Genomic DNA, 12,731 nt, shown 5'->3' with positions numbered 1-12,731 from the left:
TGAGGATTTTCGTGTTCCAGGGCCAAGTTGATAAGTGTTCCTGACCTCCAATCAGGCCACATGCTGGTCACTAGTAACCATCAGGGAGAGGAGCATTGTCTGGAGCTGCAGAAGACGTCGATCTTTGTGATCTTCATCTGTGGCGATCCACATGGAAATACCGCAAGCATAAACCGCCTGAAAATTATGTCATCATGCCAGGGCTGAGATCATGGCAGCACTTGATATATATGTGCTGGACAACTGCAAGTGGTCACACCTTTCAGGATGCGGTGGATAAGCACAACAAATAAATCAAATGGTAGAACATCCGCAATGTTGCAAAACGTCCAGCTGTGAAATCACTGCGATGCACAGTGTTGCCCCGAAAGCTGATAAATCAAATTCAATATTGCACAAGCTACAGAGAGTTAATGTACATCATGCACTACACCTCAGTAAGTGAAACAAGGCGCAAAACATTCAGCGAGACGGGAAAGACACGCTGCATTTTGATGACCGACGCTGAATTTTTTGCATAAATTTGTCTGGCTTCCCAAAACCGATTAGGCTTAGTCTTAGACTTGGAACAGAGAATCGTATTTGAATGCCCAAAGTTGTCTAGGACTAGTTTTAAGCTGTGTCCAAAAGGCCTGGATTTAACTTTCCAACTTTGCTATTGTGCAACTTTGATAAGGGAGCGAAGGCATATAATATCCACTGGCTGTTTCCTCGCTGAAGGAATCTCTGCAGCAGGATATCCTGCCATCTGCTTCAGTAACAGAATCATTCCACGAGTCAGTCATTGGAGGCAGGCCACTCCTTGGAGAGTCACATCAATGGCTTTGAAACTGCGTTTAAAAAGCAGCCAAAAAAGCGCTCTTTTTCCTCACCAACTTTTAAAAGTGGCTTCGGTTATCTGCATCAAGTTAAATAGGCTAATGAAAACCTGTCTTTCCAGACAACGGAGTCCTACCAAGAGACTGTGAAGCCTTGATGAGGCTGATTGTGCTAGGATCTCGACTGTCACTGGTAAATAACAGACTTTATGATCAGGGCAGCACTAAAGGCTCATTTAATGACAAAGTCAAATGTATTGCATTTCTAGTGAAATTTGAATGCCATTTAGGAGTAAAAACAATAAGGAAATGAACAAGACAGACTGATATGTCAAAGCTCAAAAGCTTCGTGTTCAGGTCAGAACTAGGTCCCAATATAAATATTTTGTGACTGATATAAACTTTTAATGAATGATTCTGATAACAGTTAATATTCTCAGTTGTCATTATTCAAATACAGTTGTGCAAAAAATCAGAGACCACCCTTCAAGTCATTTAATGTCCTGTCAAAACAGCCATTAAGTACAAGTTATTCATTTTTCATAATCAGGAAAAAACAGCAGAAATCATATCTAACAGAAAATCACAAAGAAGCCTTGACAACTACACACCATTTTCTCAGTATTCAGTGTGTCTTTACCTTTATTACCGCTTCCGTTCTTTTCAGGGGACTCACTTTGTGTTTTTCAAAGAAACCTGCATTTTTCCACAACTCCAAAGTTCAGTCTTAGAAGTTAGCTGCACATTTAGCTTCTCACAATCCAAATAATCCCAAACACATTCAATGATGTTGAGGTCTGGACTCTGGGGTGGTCTGTCTATTGCTCTGAGAACACCAGCAGCTTTTTTGTTTGATTTGTCTACTTCCTTCTTGAACAGCTACACATCCTTTCAGACCCATAGTGCTGAGTCGTCTTCTCACAGTGGAAGGATGGACAGAAACACCTGAAGATCTGAAGCAGCTTGATTTTCTCCTCTCTCTCAAAGATGAAAGCTGTAAGTGCTGTTTATCTGATGGGGACAGTTTTGGTGTCTACCAGATCTTGCAGATGGTTGTTGTTAGGAGTCCCATTTTCTCTGCAGCTCTGCATCTAATCTTCTCATAAATATTTAAATATTTAATATCAGAAATATTTCCTGGAAAATGTACGGAAATGAAGGTTGGTCTCTGACTTTTGCACAGTAATATGTATGTGTGTGTACATATATACATACATATATATACACACATACACACACACACACACACACACTTCTTTTTCCAAAGGCTTTGAACAAAGTTGGTTGTGAACCTCAGGCGTGTTGACGGATGGCCGGCCATGCATATAATCGCTTCCTTACACTCTGTGAGCTTGCTGTGGACGGGGCGAATTACCATCTGAAAATGAGCTGAGAAACACTGTAGGCGAGAGCCCTGCGTCATCAGTGTCAGCTCACTTACAGTGATACACACACACACACACACACACACACACTCCCGCACACACTCACTCATGTGGACAAACACAACTAATGTCATTTTAACCCACATTTTTACAGAGGCAACATTTGGGCCTGTATCCAAGCACAACCATACACGCAAAAACATACTCGTGGCTTTTGCAGCAAAAATAAACCCTAGGATGATCTGATGAATTTGGCATGAGAGCCAGTCTGGCTAGAAACTTCTAAACCTGATTTAGAAAGTATTAGAAACACCACGGGTGTGACCCACTGAAAAGGACACACATATTTGCAAGCAATGGAAAATCTCATAACGATCGCAAAATTAAATTTAAACGCAAAAAAATGCTCCTTTAAAGCACATGACAAAAACCACAATTACAACACATGACAACAAAAAAGTGCAATGTCACTGCAGACTCTGCTAGACTCTGGTTTTTTGACAATGTATCCTAAGCTATTTCTGGACAATGACAAGTTTTAATCATTAACCACAATTCCACAGCAATTCGATTATTTTTTGATCACGGGTTTAGAACATCACATGCATTGAAATGTCCCTTTGAGAAAAGGAAAAAAACAAAAACAAAAAAACAAAAACACACACACATTTAAACACTGGTATGTCCGAGGATATCCAACACGAATGTGGGTTATCTACATAACGCTCTCTCAGCCCAAATAAAGCCCATGATTCATAACTAAGAATAAACTAAGGCCAGTTGAACGTGGCCAGTCACACAAGCTGAGCTGCACCCAAATAAAATCTCAGTCTCCGCAGCCCCCCGTCACAGGCTACCCCAGGCAGACTTTAGCCCACACTGCCATCAACACGGCCGCCTCGGGGTCCGGCTTAAATAATTACTCACAACACACTGCAAGCCTGTTCACAACACTGAGTACTTTGGTCTACTGCGTCGGATTCAGGGCACAATTGGAGCGAGCAGCAGAACGAGACGAGGTTTAAAGGAGAGCACAAGAACTTGCTTGAACTTAGCAGCAGTGGTTCATACATTTTATTCTCAATAACTGCCAAACAGTAGTATAAAACATTAAGAACTTTCTCATAGCATCGATTACTTTCTAAGAACAATACATCATCGCTGTCATACCAAAATCTCATAACGCTTTCCTTTTTTTTTATCAGACATCCATTTCAAGACAAACAAACCAAAAGAATTAATGTTAAGTAAACGTTTTACATTCAAGAACGTTTTTTTTCTTTCCCCTATCAAGTTATTATCACAGAGATACAAAGTTTTGTTACCACAATGACAATTCAGTACTGTGCAAAAGTCAGAAGCCACCAATCAGTTATTTCACTTCCAGTCAAAACGGCCATAAAGCTATTTTTGTGTCAAAAAATATTAGATTTTAAGATATTAAGAGTTTTATTCCAAAATGCCATGTGTAACAATTTTGGAAAGAATAACAGCTGATGTATAATGGAAAACATTTTTATTTCTCTAATAAAAGTGGTATTACTATAGCACTGATGTTTCTTCTGTGTGTAAACTCCACCTTCAAGAACACAATGATAAAAAAAAATAAGTCAAAAAATGGTTTATAAAGCAAAACCACGAAACCTTTCCTATCTTTAAGATAACATTATACAAAAGCATCAACAAATAAACATAATACCTTTTTTTTTAGCATTTATTGTGTCCATCTATTTTGGTAGACTTACTTTCATCAAGAAATCTGCAGGGATCTTTTTCCAAACCTCCAACGTTCAGTCTTAGAATTGTTTTCATTTTCTGCTTCTCACAATCCAAATAATCCCACAAATATTTAGTGATGCAGAGGTCTGGGTGGCCAATCCATTGTTCAAATGCTTGATTTTCTCCTCTCTCTCAAAGATGAAAGCTTTAAGTGATGTTTATCTGATGGGGACAGTTTTGTCTACCAGGTCTTGCTAGTTGTTAGTGTGTTTCTCTGTAGCTTTTAATCTTTTTTTATTTAACTCCAGTTTTGGCAACTTCTGTTTTTTCACCTATTTTCCTTTGATGTTTTCCTTCCTTATGCAAGCAGATAATCTTCTATTTAATCTCCTGAAAAATGATTAACTTGTACTTAAAGGCTGTTTTGAGTTTACATTAAATAAAGGAAGCGTGGTCTCTGACTTTTGCACAGCCCTCTATGTACATGATTGCACTGACATAAACAACATCCCATACATACTCGGGATGTAAATCTCAAATTTGATTACATTTGATTAAACTACGATTCCACAACAAACAATTCAACGCATCATGAAATTTCAAATTTCAACAAGATTCGATTGTGGAGAATCTGCATTCTTTACAATACACCAGCGGCTGATTTACATACAAGGCACAACATTTTTCACTAATAAAAGTACTACAAAATAAGTTCAAATACATGTTCTCTCATCGGCATAGGAAGTAGGGGGTTGGGCAGCTTTCCGATGGGCTAAATCAAACATTCTTACATTCTTACAACTCTGGCCTGAGGGCCCCAGTATGGGCAGCCCTGCTATATGTGTAGAAAGCATTTACACAGTAGCAGAATACAGACAATAACAACTTTTCTTTAAGTATGAAAAATGTCCAAAAAGTTTACTTTGGTCAGAAAAGGAGTGCATGGTATTGAATGTTATGAGAAGAACTGATTACAGCACTCCAAAATCAATATCACTCAATCTCACTTTTAGAAGAAGATTTCAAACGGACGAGTCAGGACTGGTTGCCGTTCTGGTTCCGGCTGATCTCCATTACGGTTCTAATAAGGAGCAGCCCTGTCTGCGGCGTCGCTGCTGGAAGACTAACTTTCAGCTTTATTTTGAACTGATCAAAAAGCACCACCCTTGCTTGCTTATCCGAGATGACAGTTCATAAGGCGCATTCTGGAGCTAATCTGCAACAAAAAAGCTGTGCAGAGTGACTTTCAGATCACTTGATTACGTCTCTGAGGGCAACATGCTGCCTTTTGATTGTACAGAGAAGGAAACAAACATCTTATTTGATTAAAGTGATAATGAAGTGTGCAAAATACTAGATGAAGTATACAATTATACAGAGCCCTGCTGGTGGCATCCCGCAAAAATAAAAATAACGCGTGGCCACGACTTAGAAAGGCATGGGAACAAGATAATTTAGTCGTGGCCAGGGCTTAGTAAGGCGTGGGAACGGGAATGAGATAATTAAGCCTTGACCACAGCTTAATAAGGCATTATTAAGCTGTGGTCAAGGCTTAATTATCTCATTCCCACGACTTACTAAGTTGTGGCCATGCATTAGGATCTCATGGCCACGGCTTAATTATCTCGTTCCCATGCCTTACTAAGTCATGGCCACGCATTATTTTTATTTATACAGGATGTCACCAGCGGGGCTCTGTACAATTAAGTATATTGTCACTGTCGGAACAAAACCTTGCATCTTCAGTTTTGCTACTTTTATTTTTTTTTCCATAATTTGAAACCTAATTTAAATATTTACACTGTATCAAAATTTCATAACAAACAGATCAATAGAAATGTTCCAAAATGATTCTGAAAGCAAGTTTTTCTTTCCTTCTGCTATAAAGATGCTTTTTTTCAGATATGGGTTTGTTCCAATAGCAATGAAAAATAACAGGAAGATTCGATTAAACTGATGAATCTTGTTATCAATCCGTTTGCTCATCAATTCTTATGGTTCCGTCTAACATTTCATCAAAAATATACACAGAGGAGACTGCAGCGTACGACCCAGACTCAAGCTCACCTTGCATGACATCATGACCGTTACGCATGTGCAGGAAACAAACTGCATCCACTGCAGAAGCTCAGCATGGTGAGTAAGCCAGACACTAAATGCACAAAAGCCCACAGAGCATATCACTGTGTGCTTTTCACTCAGCTTCATTTAGTAAATAAAAAAATAAACAATGCTGGCTGAAGGGATGAGTTTGTATTTTGAAATCGCTCTTCTAGACTGCATGGGTAAACCATGCTATTCCGTTACCATGGTTACTTCTCGAAAACAATTATTTTCTCTGTGTTTTGGTCTCCTCTCCAAGGTCACTGAAAACTGAGCTTTTGGAAAATCTTCTGCAGAGTGGAGATTTTTAAAGGTCCATTTTCTGGGTTTTTCTTCTGAAAAGCGCTGACCGAGTGTACGTGCTATTTTGCTGTGTTGAGCTTCAGGACTCAGGCATGTAACATGACTGATAACTAGGCTGTGGTCAGTAATATCAAGTTTGATATGGTTATGGTGTTACTGACCACACAGGACCTAATTAGCTTACCTTTGCTTTATCATTAGTGGGAAAAATTATTTGTTCCTTTATTGTTTCTGTTTAAAAGTGTTTTCCAGCAGAAGATCTGTTGCTTAGTCCTTAATAAAAGTTATTTTGTTTTCTCGCAAATTACAGGACTAAGCAAAAGTTAGATTTAAAAAGTTAGTCATCATAATCATAAAACTTATTATAGAATGAATATAAATAGCATTAATACAAGACAGTGATTTTATGTATGTTAACATGTTCATTTAACCATTTCCAAACCTCTGCTTGTGGCAGATTCGTATTATTTGTACTTATCATCCATTAATCTGAGATAAAATTTCTTAAAAACAAAAAATAAATGCAAGAAATTCTTGTTACTTTTTACTGCATTAATGTATGTGTGAATTTAATTTTAACAATATGGTCACATGGCCAATATTATCAAGATAAAAGCTTTTAAAAGCTTGCTTAGGTGTTTTTGTACAGTACTATGTGTGAAATAGCACTGCACAAAAAGAGAAATCATGTTTGTAGTTTCCTTTTTTAATAAAATAATGTTCAACGTTTGTCAATTACTGAAAAAACTAATAACTAAACTTTTTTTTCCCAGTTAACTGATTTCAATTAATCATACTGGACTCCTTGACAATGGAAATAATTATTAGTTGAAGCCCTAATTTATTGTCAATGTCCAAAAAAAAAATATAAATAAACACAAAATCATAATCTCAAAAATGATAAGTTTAAAGAAGGGGGCAAAAAGTTCATGTAAAGAGATTTTATCCCAAGCAATTTTGGAGCATTTCTATTGGTCCATTCATCATAAAATTTGCACAGACTGTAAAGGGCAGCTCACGTGTTCAAATGATGTAAAAAAAAAATACTGACAGTGAAGATACACAAATAATGATTAAAAAAAAACCTTATCATCCATCACTAATCACTCAAAACCGATGGAATTTATGTACAAACACACTGCATACGATTCTCACTACAGCATCAACATGAATGACAGTGTGAATGATAAGCAAACGCTTCCCTGTAAAGCGAATGACCTCAGGAAGGTCCTGGAAGTCAAACCTATTTGCTTTTCAAACAGAGAGAGAAGAAGAACTGGGGAGTGAAAATCTTCACAAATTTTTAACAATCTCTAAAGCCGTCTTCCGCTGCTTATCAGGATACTGATGAAACTGCAAACAAAGATGCAAATCCAGATAAGACATACTAATAAAGTCCAAACATTTACTCTCTGTTGCAAGTACAGCAGAAATGAACGCACTGCTTCATTGTGGCTGTAACACATACTGAAATCCGGCCATAATCCTGTGCTGAACACTGACGATCCAGCGCGTGAGCCACGAGCCCGTGTGTGTGTGTCTTGCAGCAGGAGTGTGTCAAGCACAGGATATTAAAGCTGTCTATTCTAATCACTTTCTTACACAACTTTGCCCACTTGCCATTAACCACGCTTGCATACTCGATCAGCTTTTGGGGGCGGATTAAAAATGAACTCGCCAGCTTTTCTTTTCTCTCTTCTTTTTTTTTTTTTTTCATCAGTGGAGCGGTGATCCCTAGAAGGCAAATTGAAGGCTGCAGAGGGAGGTGGGGGGTGAGGGGGAGGGGGGTGAGGTGGAAGGGTGAGAGGACAGACCTTGTGACATCGGCGAATCGGATGGGGAAATACAGCACTCTGCACTTGGGCCGGATGAGCTGGTCCAAGCCTTTGGGCCGGTGGTCAGGCATGGTCTTCATGAAGGTGGAGATAGAGGACAGGAAGAAGTCCATGTTGAAGGCCGAGTTGAACACCACCACGTCCGCGACCAAGCTGGAGAGACGAGATGGAGGAAAAGAAAGTATCATGTTGGATGAGAGTGAAAAGGTGTTTATACATGTTCGGCTTTTAGAAAAAAAAAAAAACTTGCGTACTTATTATAATAGCAATTATAAACTGAATTTAACGACAATGTAGAATTTATACTACAATAACATACAATATATCATACCAATATATCAGTATAACATATATCATGAGAACATGTGGAATGCAGTGCAAGAACACTTGTACTGAAAATTCAACGAAGACTAAGTTAGAAGTAAGAATCACTAGAGGCTCCACGATATGATATTATCACGATACTTAGTTTGATCGCAACGTTACAGTCAAGCCAAATTTATTGGTAACACTTCACTTGAAGAGTGTCTACATAACACACTCATAACAGCTTAAATAAACACTTCATAACATGTTAATGAATGTGTAAATCAGCATTTATAAAGTATGTGTTTTACATGACATTATGAATATGGACCACTGTCATTTTACTGAGATGTTTTTCAAAATAAAAGTCCTCATTTTTTATTTTGGAAAAAAGTATATTATTTTCTGTGAAAGCCCTCATTTCTGGATTGCCAAAATAAAAGTAACTTCACTTTATCCTTTCGATAATGAAGTGCTTGATACTCATATTTCACCTATACTTTCCACTTCTTTCTTAAGCATTTGTTGCTTTGCGTGTTTACTACATGGACAGTAAATTACTCATTAATATGCTTAGGAACAATCATTTAACTGAATTTTAGTGTGATGGTGGAATTTATTGCATGAAGGACCATAACATTCACCCATTCCCTGTAGATGCTGGATAACCACATGAAAGTAAGTAGACTACTTTGCATTGTAATTTAAAGATCCATATAATACGCATTTAAGTCTGGTTAGCTTCCATCACTTTTGAGGTAAAGGCAAAACAGAATTTATTAATTCTTAGGATAACAGTGCAATATTTAGCCTCAGAGTGTCAATTAACCAATGCACAATTACACTTGTGCATTCTTCAATACCATAAGCAAGGAAGAACATCACTAAAAATAAAAGTGTTAGCATTAAACTTAAGGAAATAACATTTTCACCAAAAACAAATAGACTGTTGAATTAACCCTGTGCCTAAGTGTCAAAGCACCTAATGGCCAATGGGGTAAAGCAGGGTCATTTTTATTTTGGCTGTCCAGAAATGAGGCGTTGCACTGAAAATATACTTTTTCAGAATAAAAAAATGAGATCTTTTATTTTGAAAAATGTCTCAGTAAAATGACATAGTAGTCTATAGTAACATCATGTAAAACGTATGTTTTATGAACGTTACTTTAAACATTAAGATGTTATGAATGTGTTATGTAGACACCCTTCAAGTAAAGTGTTACCAATTTATTTATATAGCGCATTTTACAACAGGTGTTGTCACAAAGCAGCTTTACAGAAAAATCGGGGTCCAAGTCCGCATGAGCGTCGCCAGTGGCGACAGTGGCAAGGAAAAACTCCCTAACAGCAAGAGGAAGAAACCTTGAGAGGAAACAAGACTCAGAAGGGGAACCCATCCTCCTCTGGTTGACACCGGATAGATTTAGCATTTATGAAGATATATGATGTGCTATATTGCTATAGCTTATGCTGCAATTTGGCCAGTAATCATAATTACAATAATTAAAATAATTACTCACAATTAATCGTCATTTTCTGTAGTTAATTGTGATTATTCACAGTTTTGTGTAGTTATTAATGATTAATCACATTTGTGTTGTGCGCCAAACACTTGCCCTAAACACTTAAACAGCAGTGCATTTGGTTATAGCTATACAAATAAACAAAATATCCTTAACTAGAACGTATTTATTACTTTCAATAATCCAAAAACATTACTTTCATCTTGTGAACGCAGTGGCTGTGTGTTCCAACTAAGGAGTGTACATATTGTAGTGTACCGATACTGGCTTGCGCTGCCGTGGGAGGCGCCATGCTCAAGGTAGGAGAGACATTTAGTTTAAATAATTTGTTGTTTTTAATTTGATTATATGCACACGTTATTTCTGCTATACTGTGCTGGCCTGTGGACTAGTTAGTCCAGTGTCAATGCCTACCGTCAGGATAAAGTGTATGGCTAGAAGTGACCTGCCTGCTTCTTGACCTACCCCGGCTAGGGCTGAGCGGCAGTTCTCTCTTGCTACCTCTTCAATAAAAGAGCATTTGCCTTCAAAGCGCAATGTCTCCCGCATCTTCTTCTTCGCTGACACCACTATATCATATTTATCATTTATATAGACAATGGCTCAACTCCTCTGAGACTATAGCCTCACGTGGATTCTTCTTACAGTGAAGGTTCTCAAGGGGAACTAGAGCTCCACTTTGCTGTTGCTTTTGTTAGTTTGCTGCTCATTGATTTTTCAATAGGTCTCCCACGAGCACTATTCACGGTAGTCTGCTGAAGGTAGCACTTTAAATCTATTTAAAAGCTGTATTTGAAAAGGACGGCTACAACTGCAGTTTCCAACATAGCAACATACAAGCCGCAGTAGTGCTGCGGCTGGGTTCCAGCCTGGAACTACTATAGGTGGTTTGAGGGGTCAAACTAGAAAAATGCATTAAAAAGTGTTGCACTGTCATTGTGTCATTGAAATCAGTGTCAAGATGTATGTTCTTTACGGATACCAAAGAGTTCTTGTGAAGATGGCCTAAATAGCACAAAATGCTAAATTGTTACACTGTAAAAAGTGGCGCGTCAAAGTAGCTACTTAAAAAAATTACTTCATGTGGTAACAAGCAATCGTTCATTCAAAGTATTTATTTAGGTTGAATAAAAGTAGTTAATTGTTACCACATGAAGTAATTTTTTAAGTAAACTTGACGAGCCACTTTTTACAGTGTAACAATTTAGCATTTTGTGCTATTTAGGCCATCTTCACAAGAACTCTTTGGTATCCGTAAAGAACATACATCTTGACACTGATTTCAATGACACAATGACAATGCAACACTTAAGAGATAGGAGGTACCAATGCATGGCAACATGCTTTAATTATGCTCCACTGTTCATTAAAAAAAAAAAGTTTATGAGAGTTGACATCCGCATTGCTCAGCCAATATTAGACTTTGATTTTCAAACACATTCTCCTACAAATACATATTTAGCAACACTACTACACAGGGTGACTATAGTAGAAGGGTAAAGTAGCGTTAGAAGTCTGACTTTTAAGACTCTTATTGGTACAGTCATGTCATTCTTATTGGGGAAACGAGGGAAGCAAGCCCTGGTGTCCCGAGGGCAGCGTGTTATCCACCATGCTATCTAACCACTCCTACTAAGGCCACCACTACATTTTTGGTGTGGACTTACCTTTTTATGTGGAAACAATATCTAGCATACTATTTATCTACCAACAGGCTTAACACCTATTAAAAATACTGATAATTAAATTATAAAATATCTAGACTTCTTGTATCAATACTACGTTTTCCACACAAAGTGTCGCATTACTATGTTTCATTGTAATTTTTTCTTCTGACCTAAATATAGGTGCATTTTTAAACAGCATTACCGAAGGCTCTCCACACATTTCTAAAAACATGAAGTTGGGATAGGTCAATGTGTAATCCTCTCTGTGCCATTAGTAGGACTCTTTGGCTAGCAGTATTACCCACTTTCATTTTTTTTTTTTTAAATGAACTTTTAATTGTGTAATAATTAGTTTTAATTCAACATGAAACATATTTTCTGACAATTTAATACTGTCTACGATTAAAAAGGGTGTCCAAATACGTTTGACAAGGCACTGTATACATTTACACCCACATTTTATTCACTTCAACATTTCATCATTTACAGATGTTTAATTAAAACAAAGAACACAATGGAAATGAAAGCACTAACATGCAAATCTCAGATGCACGGTCAACATATTAGCAATACGGAGCAAAACCAGCAATACTAATTATATACAATAAAACATAAAAGCAAACACTAACTGGCAACGTTTTCAATTGTTACACAAATTAACACCGATTTAAAGAGTGACTCACGCAACGTGCCTCGATTAGCATTCAAATTAGCAGGACATAAGCCATGAGCTTTTAAATGTCACTACATCGTCATAATTATAAACAAGCACAGAACTTAACTAAGCAAGCAAAGTGGGTCTGAACTGTTGCCCTGACAGACAACTATCATAATGCATAACAATTACACAGTAGCCTTAAAGACTCGTGCTTAATTGCCATATCTAGATTAATGAAGATATTATGAGTTAAAATATTTGGGTTCTTCAAGAGTGAGAGCTCCATTATATACGCCATAATTAACCAACCACAACAAGACAGCTAATGCTTTTAATGACAAAGTAGGCCTATTTAGTAGAGCACAGCCAAAGTCAATCTGCACCACTTTGAAATTCTTCACTGTATTACTATGT

General features: G+C 37.5%; 1 protein-coding gene across 4 annotated transcripts in view; it reads right to left on the bottom strand.

The window, feature by feature from the left end:
* The window catches only part of gtdc1 (glycosyltransferase-like domain containing 1), a 72,500-nt gene that overhangs the window by 38,607 nt on the left and 21,162 nt on the right, over positions 1–12,731 (bottom strand). For all 4 annotated transcript variants that reach the window (XM_036571324.1, XM_036571341.1, XM_036571333.1 and 1 more), the window contains one exon: positions 8,143–8,316. In XM_036571324.1, coding sequence (XP_036427217.1) covers positions 8,143–8,316 — 174 coding nt within the window. The remainder of the gene's footprint in view (positions 1–8,142; positions 8,317–12,731) is intronic.

This window comes from Colossoma macropomum, unplaced genomic scaffold, assembly GCF_904425465.1.
Source record: "Colossoma macropomum unplaced genomic scaffold, Colossoma_macropomum, whole genome shotgun sequence".
Lineage (NCBI taxonomy): Eukaryota > Metazoa > Chordata > Actinopteri > Characiformes > Serrasalmidae > Colossoma > Colossoma macropomum.
Note: the sequence above shows the minus strand (reverse complement) of the source record. Positions and strands in the feature narration are given on the sequence as shown.